The following is a 13,040-nucleotide window of genomic DNA, read 5'->3' as shown; positions in this document are numbered from 1 at the left end:
TTTTTTATAAGGTAACATTTGCTTCAGGACATTATATGTCCACCATAATGTATCATCGCTAGGTCTAGAAGTCAAGGAGGGGACAAGGTGATTAAAATTATACCATTTGGGCCATTCTAACTTATCACACACAGCTCACCAACAAGTACACAAATGCCTAAAGTGGACACCATTATCTAGCATCCATATTCTGCTGTCATACAACCATATACTGCATGTATCATGTTGGCAAAGAGCGGCCATGCTCACATTAATTGTACCACACTGATGTTTTAGGCTCTGTGATAACGGGAGAAAATACCTGTGGATTTTGCCGCAGAAAACCTGCGGATTTTCGAGATTTTCCAGACAAATCTGCAGGTTTACGCAAGTACAAACACTCCCCATGTTATCCTATGGGATTTGGGGAGTGCTGTTTCAATGCTGCGATTTTTGCGGCTGCGGAAAATGCTGCGGATTTCTCACAGCTGCACGTAACTGCATGTCAATTATTCATGCGGAATTTTCTTCGCAATCTCTATACTTACCTGCCTTGATTGAAGACATTGGAGACTCTTCAGTGTAGAAGAACGGGACGGAGCCAGGAGCGGGCTACAAGAGGAGGGCGAGGCCTGCACGAGCTGCGGTCATGTGACCACCCGAACTCTGGTCATCTGACAGCCGGAGCTTGTCCAGGCCCCGCCCATCTTCTCAGGAGCCGGCCGCTAAGTTGCTGTGCGATACAGGTAAGTATGAACTCACAGAGCACTTGTTCTGCATTGACGATGCAGGGCCCAAGCCATGGTACTGTATCCTCAATGCAGAATGCCCGCAACATATCTGCAGGACATTCCGCTGGACCTGCGCACCAAAAACACAGCACAACTCAGACAAAGTTGTGCTGCGGATTTATGGGAACTCCTGCGGAATGTGCTGCAGAATGTCCTGCGGATATATCCGCAGGACACTTTCCCCGTGGGCACATAGCCTTACCCGTTTAGCAGCTAGACAAGAGTGAGATGTACAGCTATTAGTCCTCTAAATTCATGGGCAGAGCAGCCGCTTTCCTCTTCCCCTTGTTAGCCATGACATAACAGTGTCATTTGTAAGTGCAGATACTCATCACCTCTCATTATTACATATTGGTACAATGGACTTACACTCGTAAATGTAAATCTTCTCTAACTGGGGAAAATCAATGGGTTTAATATTCATTTGGGCTATTAGTTGACCACTCCTGTCCACTTACTATGTTAGGCTGTAACAGAAAAAATTAGTCTGAATTTTGTCATTTTTACAACTAGGTTTTTTATGTTGTTTTTTTTTAGGCTACAACGACTTACCAAAGATCTCCAAAAACAACTGCAAACACAAGATAATGGAGCCTGGGCCACCAATAAAGTGTCTGCTCTTGACCGGGCTTTGGGAGAAATTTCTCGAATCCTAGAAAAGCAAGTAAGGAAAAAAATAAATTTCAATACAAAAAAAAACTATGTTATTCACTCTGTGGCGAGTTGGTGTGACACTTATACGGCTTGTACCAAGTGTACCTCTGAGACCCACACTGAGCTCAGGAATAGGATACTGCCTCTTTGAAGAGAGCAGTGGGTACCTTTACGCTCTACCACTGCCTTCATTGCCTGTGGGGTTGCAGGAGATAACCAACTACATTACTGTGCTTCATGCCTAACTAGTTAAGCCATTTGATGGTGAGTTTATTGAATGAGACCAATTTGAAGAAGTGAGCATTAGTTGTGCAGACTTTCATCATTCACTTATTGCTAATATTCTGGAGTAGAATATTTTGAAAAATTGCTTTACTTTTGGGTTGGGGAAAGCTTGATTCTTTTCGACTCTTCTTGACACCTCCAATATCATTGGCGGCCATCATTTCTGCTCAGCGACTGGTTCGACTTTCATCAGTGAACAACACTTAGGCCCACTGGGCCCTCGCACAGCAAGACGATGACGCCTGTGGCTGGTTAGTGGTAAGGTAATCTTGCAGATTGTGTAGCACGCAGACCCACCACCACAAGTTCAACTTGTCTCTCAATAAAAGTTTTCATTCTGCTATGTTGTCCGAAAAAAAAAAAAATTTATGGCTCTTGGAAAAAGGGTAGGTAAAACTGAAAAACAAAAATTGAAAATCGCAGGGTGATGTAGGGGCTAAATGTGCCTGGAGTTGTGTGGAATTCATTATCCAGTCCCAAAGGGCATTGTGCACAATGAGCAGTCATCAATGCCAAAGGACGTCCTTTTCTTCTATGCCTTTCTGTGATTCTTCCAGTCTCTCTATATCTCTGTTGCAACCTGCTGATGACACACTGTGACACGCTAAGCTCGATGGCCACTTCCGTCGGAGAACATACTGCTTGAAGCCTCGCAATGGCGAGGTACTGTTGATCAATTGTAAAGTGTTGTCTTGGTCTCATGATGTCAATATGTGAACAACATGATGAAGGATGGCTGTTTAAATACCAATTCTAATTGAACCTCGAAATGTATTGGGTGATTCATGGATCAAACAACTGTTGTAAATTTTGCCATTAAGCTCCTTGTTAGAGAAAACCAAGTTGTGTAAAAAGTCCTGAATCATTGAACAGTTGGACATGTGCATCCAAAAGTCTAGAGAAGGGTTCATTAAGTTCACCTGAAAAGATTAGAGTACATTATAGGATCCACCTGAAATTTCACCCAAAAGCCAAATATCCCTAACTTTTTGGGAGTAGTGTTAAAATGTAACAGAAAAAATGTTCACCAGTAGAAAAAGCCCATGCCCAGGGTATAATGGAATATAAATAAATACTTGGATAAGAAATTGCACCCTTTAAGTGACTAGTCATGTTACCCTTGGGGGTTGGTGGCAAAACAAAATAATTAAACCCTTTTATTGATCGTTCTGTAGGTTGTTTTTTTTATAGGTTGTTTTTTATTATTGTTTTTGTTGTTTTTATAGAAGTACTTATTCAAAATTACTCTTTTTATGGGTAGTTCCTGTTGGATAATAATAATAATTAGCGTTTTTTAGCATTGTATCCAAATATATATATTTTAGTAGATGGCTAATACTAGGTCACATGCATAGGATATGAGCGGGGTCTCTGTGCCTGTGCAACATAAGCTGAAAATGTCTGTACAGTCCTGTATTCCTCGGTCTCGGCTCTCCCTTTCAATGGTTCTAGTTAAATGCAGCCATTTTCGGGGCAGTCATGAATTGTTGGAAAGCTTCACATCAAGCTCTGGATCGACTTACAAAGTGTGCTGTATTTGGATGATAACATTCCAGAGAGGGCTGTATTTTGTAGCCTTACCCAGTCAGATCCTGACCGTAACTGTTTGTTATCAGATATCGGATATACCAGCACTGCCATGGAGAGTTATTCCCATTAAAAGCCACAATTGAGGGATTACTTGGATAAGGCTCCTTTGCCTTCCCCGCCACATGGACTTTGCTGCCAATCAGATAGCAAAATAGCTTTCTATTCTACAGACTTACCCATTAACTTTAAATCATGTTCTTAAAATTGAAGCCATTAGTGGGGCCCTAACAGCGTAATTTCACTTCCTACATTAATATCATATCAGGTATATCCCTATCCAAGAAGATATTACCAAATAACAGGTGAAATCTACAGCTTTCACATGCAGTTTCCATTATAGATAATCGTCACATCTATACATAGCATTAGAAGTGCAGAGATAGCATTTTCTCCAGCCGTAGAGTCGAGTAGGAATCGGCATTATGCTATGTATTTTATGCTCCACTGGCGTGACTGCTTTTGTATGTGGTCTTTAATAATCGGTTTTATATTAAATGTGTCGTCCATCTTTACATTATTCTTCTTTTTAGAAAACTATCAAGAATGCATAAACTGATATAATGTATGCTCCCCTTACTGATCCCCTGCCGCTCATCTTTTAGTGCTGCCCAGGTCCCACACCAGTCTGCTCTTCTTTTTCAGTCTGCTGATGCTACTGATTGTGCACAGAAGAGGTACATTGATCAATACTGTCGATATTGATTGGTTGCAGCAGTCTCATGCCTAAACCAAGTCGAAAATATAGACACAGTATCCCTCCCTATAGACACATGACTGCTGCAACCAATCACTAGTGTCAAAGATGACATGTGACAGTGATGGGTGCTGCAATCACACGTGCAATCAGGAGACAGGGGGCACAGAGCCATTTTAATTATTTAAAAGCCATTAACCCTTTATCGCTGCATGACGGATATGTACATAATGTAGCAAGCCCATTCACATAGGGCAGATGCCGGCTGTATCACACAGCCGAGATCTCCCTCTAACAATAGCAATCAAATTCCTTAAATTTCGCTGTCAATCACTGACAAAGACATCTAAGTGTCGCAATCCAGCCCAGGTGTTGTTCAGGCCCCCTCCCCTACCACAGCATGATTGTGGGGTGCTAATGGGTCACCATGGCCAATTGAGTTGCTGGCTACTCAGATGCTGGACCTGATGGGAGACCATGATTTTTGATCTCTGGACTGAAAAAGAAATAAAAACTGAAAAGTATAAAACAAAGTCTTTAAAAATAAATAATAATAATAAAAAAAAATATATATATATATATATATATATATATATATAAAAATATATATATTTTACAGTCATGGCCAAAAGTTTTGAGAATGCTACAAATATTAACTTTTACAAAGTCTACTGCTTAATTTTTTCTAATGGCAATTTGCATATACTCCAAATGTCATAAAGAGTGATCAGCTTAACAGCAATTACTTGCAAAGTCAATATTGGCTAAGAAAATGAACTTTAACCCCCAAAACACATTTCAACAGCATTACATTCCTGCCTTAAAAGGAGCAGCTAACATTGTTTTAGTGATTGTTCCATTAACACATGTGTGGGTGTTGATGAGGACAGGGCTGGCGATCAATCAGTCATGATTAAGTAAGAATGACACCACTGGACACTTTAAAAGGAGGCTGGTGCTTGGTATCATTGTTTCTCTTCAGTTAACCATGGTTATCTCTAAAGAAACACGTGCAGCCATCATTGCTCTGCACAAAAATGGCCTAACAGGGAAGAGTATCGCAGCTACAAAGATTGCACCTCAGTCAACAATCTATCACATCATCAAGAACTTCAAGGAGAGAGCTTCCATTGTTGCCAAAAAGGCTCCAGGGCGCCAAAGAAGGACCAGCAAACGCCAGGACTGTATCTTAAAACTGTTTCAGCTGCGGGATCAGACTACAAGCAGTGCCGAGCTAGCTCAGCAATGGCAGCAGGCTGGTGTGAGTGCTTCTGCACGCACTGTGAGGCGGAGACTCTTTGAGCAAGGCCTGGTTTCAAGGAGGGAAGCAAAGAAGCCACTTCTCTCCAGAAAAAACATCAGGGACCGACTGATATTCTGCAAAAGGTACAGGGAGTGGACTGCTGAGGACTGGGGTAAAGTCATTTTCTCAGATGAATCCCCTTTTCGATTGTTTGGGACATCTGGAAAACAGCTTATTAGGAGCAGAAGAGGTGAGCGCTACCACCAGTCTTGTCTCATGCCAACTGTTAAGCATCCTGAAACGATTCATGTGTGGGGTTGCTTCTCAGCCAAGGGAATCGGCTCACTCACAGTCTTACCTAAAAACACAGCCATGAATAAAGAATGGTACCAGAATGTCCTCCAAGAGCAACTTCTCCCAACTGTCCAAGAGCAGTTTGGCGCCCAACAATGCCTTTTCCAGCATGATGGAGCACCTTGCCATAAAGCAAAGGTGATCACTAAATGGCTCATGGAACAAAACATAGAGATTTTGGGTCCATGGCCTTGAAACTCCCCAGATCTTAATCCCATTGAGAACTTGTGGGAAATCATCAAGAGACGGGTGGACAAACAAAAACCAACAAATTCTGGCAAAATGCAAGCATTGCTTATGCAAGAATGGACCGCTATCAGTCAGGATTTGGTCCAGAAGTTGATTGAGAGCATGCCAGGGAGAATTGCAGAGGTCCTGAAGAAGAAGGGTCAACACTGCAAATATTGACTTGCTGCATTAACTCATTCTAACTGTCAATATAACCTTTTGGAACTCATAATATGATTGCAATTATATTTCTGTATGTGATGTAAACATCAGACAAACACAATTAAAAACCAGAGGGCAACAGATCATGTGAAAAAATAATTTTGCTGTCATTCTCAAAACTTTTGGCCATGACTGTACAGTAAAAAAAAACAAAAAAAAAACAAAAAGTTAATCAATGCAAATGTATATTACCCAAAGTGGTGTGAATAAAAGCCCTAATTCACTTTGTAAAAACAAGTCCCCACATGGTTTTGTTAATGGAAAAGTTAAAAAGCTATAAATACCAGAGCCTTCACAGACCAAAATTGTAATTTTTTTTTTTTTTTTTTTTAAAGTTCAAAATTTTTATTTTTTTCTTTACACTTCTTAAATAGGTAAAGCAGAAACTTTTTTTCATTATTCACTTGGATTTTTTTCTTGCACACTATGTGGTAAAATTAATAATGTTTGGCAAAACTACAACCCGCCCCGCAAAAAATACGACCTCGTACATCCATATTGAGAGAAAAAGAAAGAGTTATGGCTCCCTGAAAAATAGAAGGAAAAATTGAAAATGCAGAAAAATGAAAATTATCTGTGTCAAAGAAGCAATAAAAAAAACAGTGTAATTCATCTGTTATTTATGTGGGAATTGTGAGCAGCAACTGTCATCTCCCATCTAAGGGGAAAATCTGTGTTCACTGAAGACATTGTACCTGGACATTGAGAATTTTGTCAACGAATGATGAGTCCTGTCAGGGAAAGAAATAGATTTCCCAGTTTCTTGTTTTCACATCTGTTATTGAAGTCTGGAAATAAAAAATGTTAAAACAAATGATGGTTACTCTTTAAACATAGGCTTGTAGATGTCTAAAATAATAGACGGAGCTGGTACTCATCCTTCCCCATATGCACAACTACATCTACACTTCTGCTCTAGTCCGAGTTGATTGGCTGCAGTGTTGACATCCCATCAATAGTGCATGTGACTGCTGTAGTAAATCACTAAGGCTACTTTCACACTTGCATTGTGCGGCATCCGTCACAATCAGTTGTGTGGCTGATGCAACGGATGCGTTGCAGATAGTGGCACAACTGATGTGACTGATGCTGCAAAACAACGATCCGTTGTTTTTTTTTTTTCCTGTTTTACCAGCGGCGGGCTACTGTGAACGATCAGGTAATCACCCGGCGGCCGGCCACCGGGCGATCAACTGAACGGTCACAAAAGCCGGCTGATCAGCTGATCGCTCTCAGAAACCGGCCACCGGGTGATCAGCTGATCGCTCACAAAAGCCAGCTGATCGCTCTCAGAAGCCGGCCACCGGGCGATCAGTTGATCGTTCAGCCGCTGACAAAGAGAGAACCATTGATTTCAATTATTACACATAAGAGCTGAGCATGCGCAGTGAAAAAAGGGATTCCGCCGCTCAAAAAAAACGCTACATGCTGCGTTCCTGCCGCCCAACGGTCAGTCGTTCCACGACTGATGTCAGGCGGCGGATGCAACTCAGACACATTAGTCACAATCCGACGTCCATACAAGTCTATGGGAAACAGCGCAAGCCGTTAACGGATTGCACTGTTTTCCAAAGCGGCGGATTGCGACTAACGCAAGTGTGAAAGTAGCCTAAGCCATAGTGTAAACAAGCTCTTTAATTAGACCCACCTTTATGTGATGTTCAGTATATAAAACCTTTAGTATATACGGTAAATTCCTTTATTCATTTCTAGAATATATCAGAATTGAAGCACCACTCCGGGGGTTTTAGTTTTATTTCCCACCCATAGTAGTATCATTAATTCATTTCGATAAAGGATACGTGAGGATGTCTGAAATGCGTAGCTATATCCCTCACTGTCTGCTTTTCCATGCGACTCAGTGATTTTGATGAACATGCATTTAGCAACAGTTTTTTATCATGGCTAAGGCCTTGGATTTTAATGATTTAAGGGTCTGTCCACACGTTGCTTTTTTTCTTGTGTTTTGGTTGCATTTTAAACTGCACTGTGTTAATGACAAAATGCATGCATTTTGCTTCCCCAGCAAAGTCTATGATAAATCAGAAATTCCATGCGCATGTTGCTTTTTTTAGGCAGCGTTTTATATGACAAATATTTGTCAGAATCGTTGCCTAAAAAAATGCAGCATGTCACTTCTTCATTGCGTTTTGTGAACATTTTCTACCCAGTCTCAAAACGCAATGTCCAAAACGTAATGAAAACACAGTCAAAACACATGTGCTTTGACTGCTTTTTTTTTGTTGTCAAATGCAGTGTTTAAATTTGTCAAAGGGCTGCAGTTTTGTTGTCAAGCCAGAACGCAGCGTGCGGACATAGCCTAATAATAAAGATAATTTATATTTTTGGAGTTCGATTATTTACTTGGTTTTTGATCACTAATGAATTTTGCCTGCCTGTAGTAAAATACTTCTCAGCCGTCATCTTCTGCAGTTTGTGACCAAGTGTATCGCTAGTGTGGGTACCCGCCACCATCGGTTGTGCAACACGGGCAAATCGCTGCCCGTGGCGCACAACATCGCGCAGACCCGTCACACTACTTACCTGCCCTGCGACGTCACTGTGACCGGTGAACCGCCTCCTTTCTAAGGGGGCGGTTCGTTCAGCATCACAGCGACGTCACAGCAGCGTCACTGAACCGCCGCCCAATAGAAGCGGAGGGGCGGAGATGAGCGGGACGAACATCCCGCCCACCTTCTTCCTTCCGCATTGCGGGCGGGACGCAGGTAAGGAGAGGTTCCTCGTTCCTGCGGTGTCACACGGAGCGATGTGTGCTGCCGCAGGAACGACGAACTACATCGTTACTGCAGCAGCAACGATATTCAAGAATGGACCCCCATGTCACCGATGAGCGATTTTGCATGTTTTTGCAACGATGCAAAATCACTCATAGGTGTCACACGCAACGGCATCGCTAAAGCGACCGGATGTGCGTCACAAATTTTGTGACCCCAACGAGATCGCTTCAGCGATGTCGCAGCGTGTAAAGCCACCTTTAGTCTTTGAGACCCAAAACGAGGCTCTCATACTTACATTGAGAGCTTGTAGCCGTTAGCTCTGACTTCCAGCCAATCAGATGTGGTTACAAGATGGCGGCGCAGGACTGGCAAGAGCACAAGACATCAGCTGGTAAGTATTTTACTTGGCATGGTACAGACATTTGGGAAACCTCTGTAGCGATGAATTAAAATAAACTGCTGGAGTGGGCATTAAATATTTCCACCTACCTATAAATGTGATATTACACTCTACACGTGCAGCTCAGACTGATCTATTTGATTTGGTAGTCATTGACATTCTAAAAAATGACACTACTACTACCAGCTACTAATATATATGCGTTATTCCGAGTTGTTCTGTATATGTGTTGTGAAATATCTCTTTACTATCCCCAGAGGACCATCCATTTGTAGAGATGGATCGATATCCTTTCAGCAGAAGGATTTACCAGCGTGCGGCCGTGCCTTCATCAGATCATTTATAAACGTGGCCTGTAATTCTATTGTATGGTGGGCGGTGGGAAGAGCCCCGATGGTGTGAGCTATTGACTAGAGGGAGTACGGTTGACACTGTTAATTGAATTTCCCTGGGGAGTTATTGTGTAGGAAGAGGCTGGGCCATGCTGCTCAGGACACGGACCGGATGCATTATATACCATTGCTAATCACGGAGATCAGATAGAGAATGCTCTCAGGGGAGGCAAGAGTGCAGGACAATAGCTTTTCACTTACTAAATGGACTGCTTTATGAGCTGCATCATAATGACCGTACACAGGGGACTCTCCCCAGCTCTTTACCATCAACATGTTAAACCTTCCATAGCCCCAGTATACCAAACTACAGGCTCCGAGATGACGTGAAGCCAGGAAATCGCTTTATACAATAATGCATGTGCTTATTTCCACATACATGTTTCCATATGGCGAAACTCAAGCCCAAAGTGACATCTGTATCAGTTCTTGGGCCGCTGTAATACTGTCACGCTGTTAAATTTAGATGATACACACCTTTGTGTTGTGAACGATGGAAATAAGTTATGCATGAGTGGAAATAAGCGACGCTGAGTGATCTGCAAGGATGCCGTTCTGGCAGCTTAGTCGGGTTTGGTAGCGAAAATAGATTAGTACAGATTGGATAAGGGAGTTTAAGTTGCAAAAGAAGATTAAAGCAGTTTTTGATAATCGGATCTGATCTGAGATGTTCATGTCAAGGTAAAGCCACTTGAGTACCGGCCTCTGACATTAAAGTTGACCAGCACGTCTGAAGCTGCCGCAGTGATATTTGCTGTAAAAAAAAAAAAAAAAAAAGCCTTGCTGCTGTGACCAACGATGATTTGCTTTGTACATCTGAGATGCTTGTTTTAGAGCAGGGGTCTCAAACTCGGCTGAGTATATGGGCCGTACATAGAGAAAAAGTTATTTGAGGGGCTGCATTCTTTGCAGGACAAAGTGCCATTTTTAGTGATACCATATTTTTTTTTCTATACACCTTTGGATCTCCTTCTTTTAACATTTTTCGCTGATTTAAAATGTGCATTTTGTTTTATTTCAGTTTTTATGTAATAAAGCATTTTTATTGGTAAAAATATTATTCATGGTTTAATTTTAATTATTTTTTTTTTACATTTTTTCCCCCCTCTTGTAAGTAGTATCATTTTACAGTTGGCACTATATAGTAATTTTGGCCAGCATCTTGTAGTAATGTGCCCATGCTTGTCCCCTTGTAGTAATGTGCCCATCTTGTCCCCTTGTAGTAATGTGTCCATCTTGTCCCTTGTTATAATGTGCCCATCTTGTCCCTTGTAATTATGTGCCCATCTTGCCCCTGAAGAGTAATATGCCCATCTTCTCCTCTTGTAGTAATGTGCCCATATTGTCCCCTTGTAGTAATGTGTCCATCTTGTCCCTTGTTATAATGTACCCATCTTGTCCCTTGTAATTATGTGCCCATCTTGCCCCTGAAGAGTAGTATGCCCATCTTCTCCCCTTGTAGTAATGTGCCCATCATGTCCCCTGTAGTAATGTTCCCATCTTGCCTCCTGCAGTATTCTTCCCATCTTCTCCACTTGTAGTAATGTGTCCATCTTGCCCCCTTGTAGTAATGTGCCCATCCTTGTACCCTTGTAGTAATGTACCAAGCCTTATCCCCTTGTAGTAATGTTCCCATTCTTGTTCCCTTGTAATAATGTGCCCAACCTTGTCCCTTTGTAGTAATGTGCTCATGCTGGTCCTCTTCTTATAGTAATGTCCCCTTTTCCTAGTCCACTTCTTTTAGCAATGTCCCATCCTATGGTAATGCCTTTGTTCAAATACACATACACACACCTGTCCTCCGTTCCCTCGGTGTCTTCATTTCTGCTTCTTGTAGCCCACCGGCACTTAGATCCCATGATGATCTTGGCCCTATGCAGGAGACGCTACCATCAGTTAAATGGTATGTGGCTCTCTGCACAGCTATACCTATGGCAGCCACTCGCAAATCAGAGTTAAGCAGCTGACGTCGCTGTATGACGTCAACTGCAGGCTTCTGATTGGCCGGTGGCTGCCATAAGTATAGCTGTGCAGAGAGCTCAGGAGCCTCTATCATTCAACTGAAGTAAAGCGCTGATGGTGGCAGCCCCTTAAAATAAAAGTTTTAGTTTTCCATCTTCATTACTTTCTTCACATTTAGACCCTCTGATAATATGCAGTTTGCTGCCTGATAAAAGATCCCGTTTTTCCTCTTCTATAGTGTCTCTCTCTGTAACACGTGCTGGATCTGCGATCGGTGTGTTTCGTGTGCTAAGATTTTATACTGCACTTATTTTCTCTTCATGCACTTTCCTCCTTTTCTGCAGTTTGTTTTCTCAGCCCTTTTGAAGTTATTGATGCTTTTCACTCTTTACACTCTTGCACTCTGTGCACAACCTTCTACCCCTCCCTGCGGCTATCTCTAACACGGAGAGAAGAGAAGGGAGGACAAGAAGAGCAATCAGAATCAAGAACTATGACAGATTTTTTTCAGTTTTAAAAAGCCTGTGGCGAGATAAAGAATATTCAGACCATCTGTAGCAGCAAAATGATAGAAAATTTGTAATAAAGACAACTTGGAAAGTATTTTAAAAGGGTATTCCCGTCTCCATTTCCCATCCCAATATGTAGTAGGTATAATAATAATATTAGCAAATACCTCCAATTAGAAATGTAGTATAGTTCTCTTGATTAGAGATGAGCGAACCTGAGGTTCAATGTTCGAGGTTTGGTTTCGAACACAGACTACAAAAAAAACAGAGTTCGGGTTCAAAGTTCAAGTGAGTTACGAGTGCAGTCCACTCAAGCGAGCAGCTCTGTGACTGGGTATGAGTGATACTCAGCCCTATGCAAGACGCATGCAGAACGGCTCACACTGGGGGTAAAATCAGTGTGATCAGATGTAGTGCGCGCGCACACAAAAATAATAAATAAATATAAATAATTGAAAAACCCCAGCCTCCCCCGGAAGTGTTCTGCATGTGGGTGGAGACACAAACTGCCCAATTATTGACTTCTATTAAGGTTCGGGTCAAGTCAGAGTCACAAACAGAACCTTCTTTAAGGTTCCACTGTGCCCTTCAAACCGAACTTCCAAAGGTTTGCTCATCTCTACTCTTGATGAGCTTTGTCACTTACCTTATGTGCAATACATTGTAGCTTAGGTATCCATGGTTACAACCAGGAGCAACTAACTGCTAAAATTATTATTACATTATTATTATTATTATACCTTCTACATATTGGAATAGGATATTAGAGATGGGAATACCCCTTTAACTTTGCATTTAGGAAACAAATGAACAGCAAACAAATTGCATTGCACAATACTACCGTAGAAGCAATAAATGCCCTGGTCACATTCCCTTTCGAATAAAAATAGCAAAAGAAATAATGCAAGTATAAAAAATAATTTACACTAAACCAAAGCAGATAGGCATGGTATCACGGGGCGTGACACGGTAACGTGGAATGGGGGCGCCTAAAATGAC

The 13,040-nt window shown here is 41.8% G+C and overlaps 1 protein-coding gene across 2 annotated transcripts in view; it reads left to right on the top strand.

Annotated features, from left to right (window-relative positions):
- Positions 1-13,040, top strand: part of SCAPER (S-phase cyclin A associated protein in the ER) — a 542,550-nt gene that overhangs the window by 377,369 nt on the left and 152,141 nt on the right. For both annotated transcript variants that reach the window (XM_075345474.1, XM_075345473.1), the window contains exon 22: positions 1,308-1,434. In XM_075345474.1, coding sequence (XP_075201589.1) covers positions 1,308-1,434 — 127 coding nt within the window. The remainder of the gene's footprint in view (positions 1-1,307; positions 1,435-13,040) is intronic.

Source organism: Anomaloglossus baeobatrachus, chromosome 4 (assembly GCF_048569485.1).
Source record: "Anomaloglossus baeobatrachus isolate aAnoBae1 chromosome 4, aAnoBae1.hap1, whole genome shotgun sequence".
Taxonomy (NCBI): Eukaryota; Metazoa; Chordata; class Amphibia; order Anura; family Aromobatidae; genus Anomaloglossus; species Anomaloglossus baeobatrachus.
The sequence above is the reverse complement of the archived record's forward strand: the minus strand, read 5'-3'. Positions and strand labels throughout refer to the sequence as shown.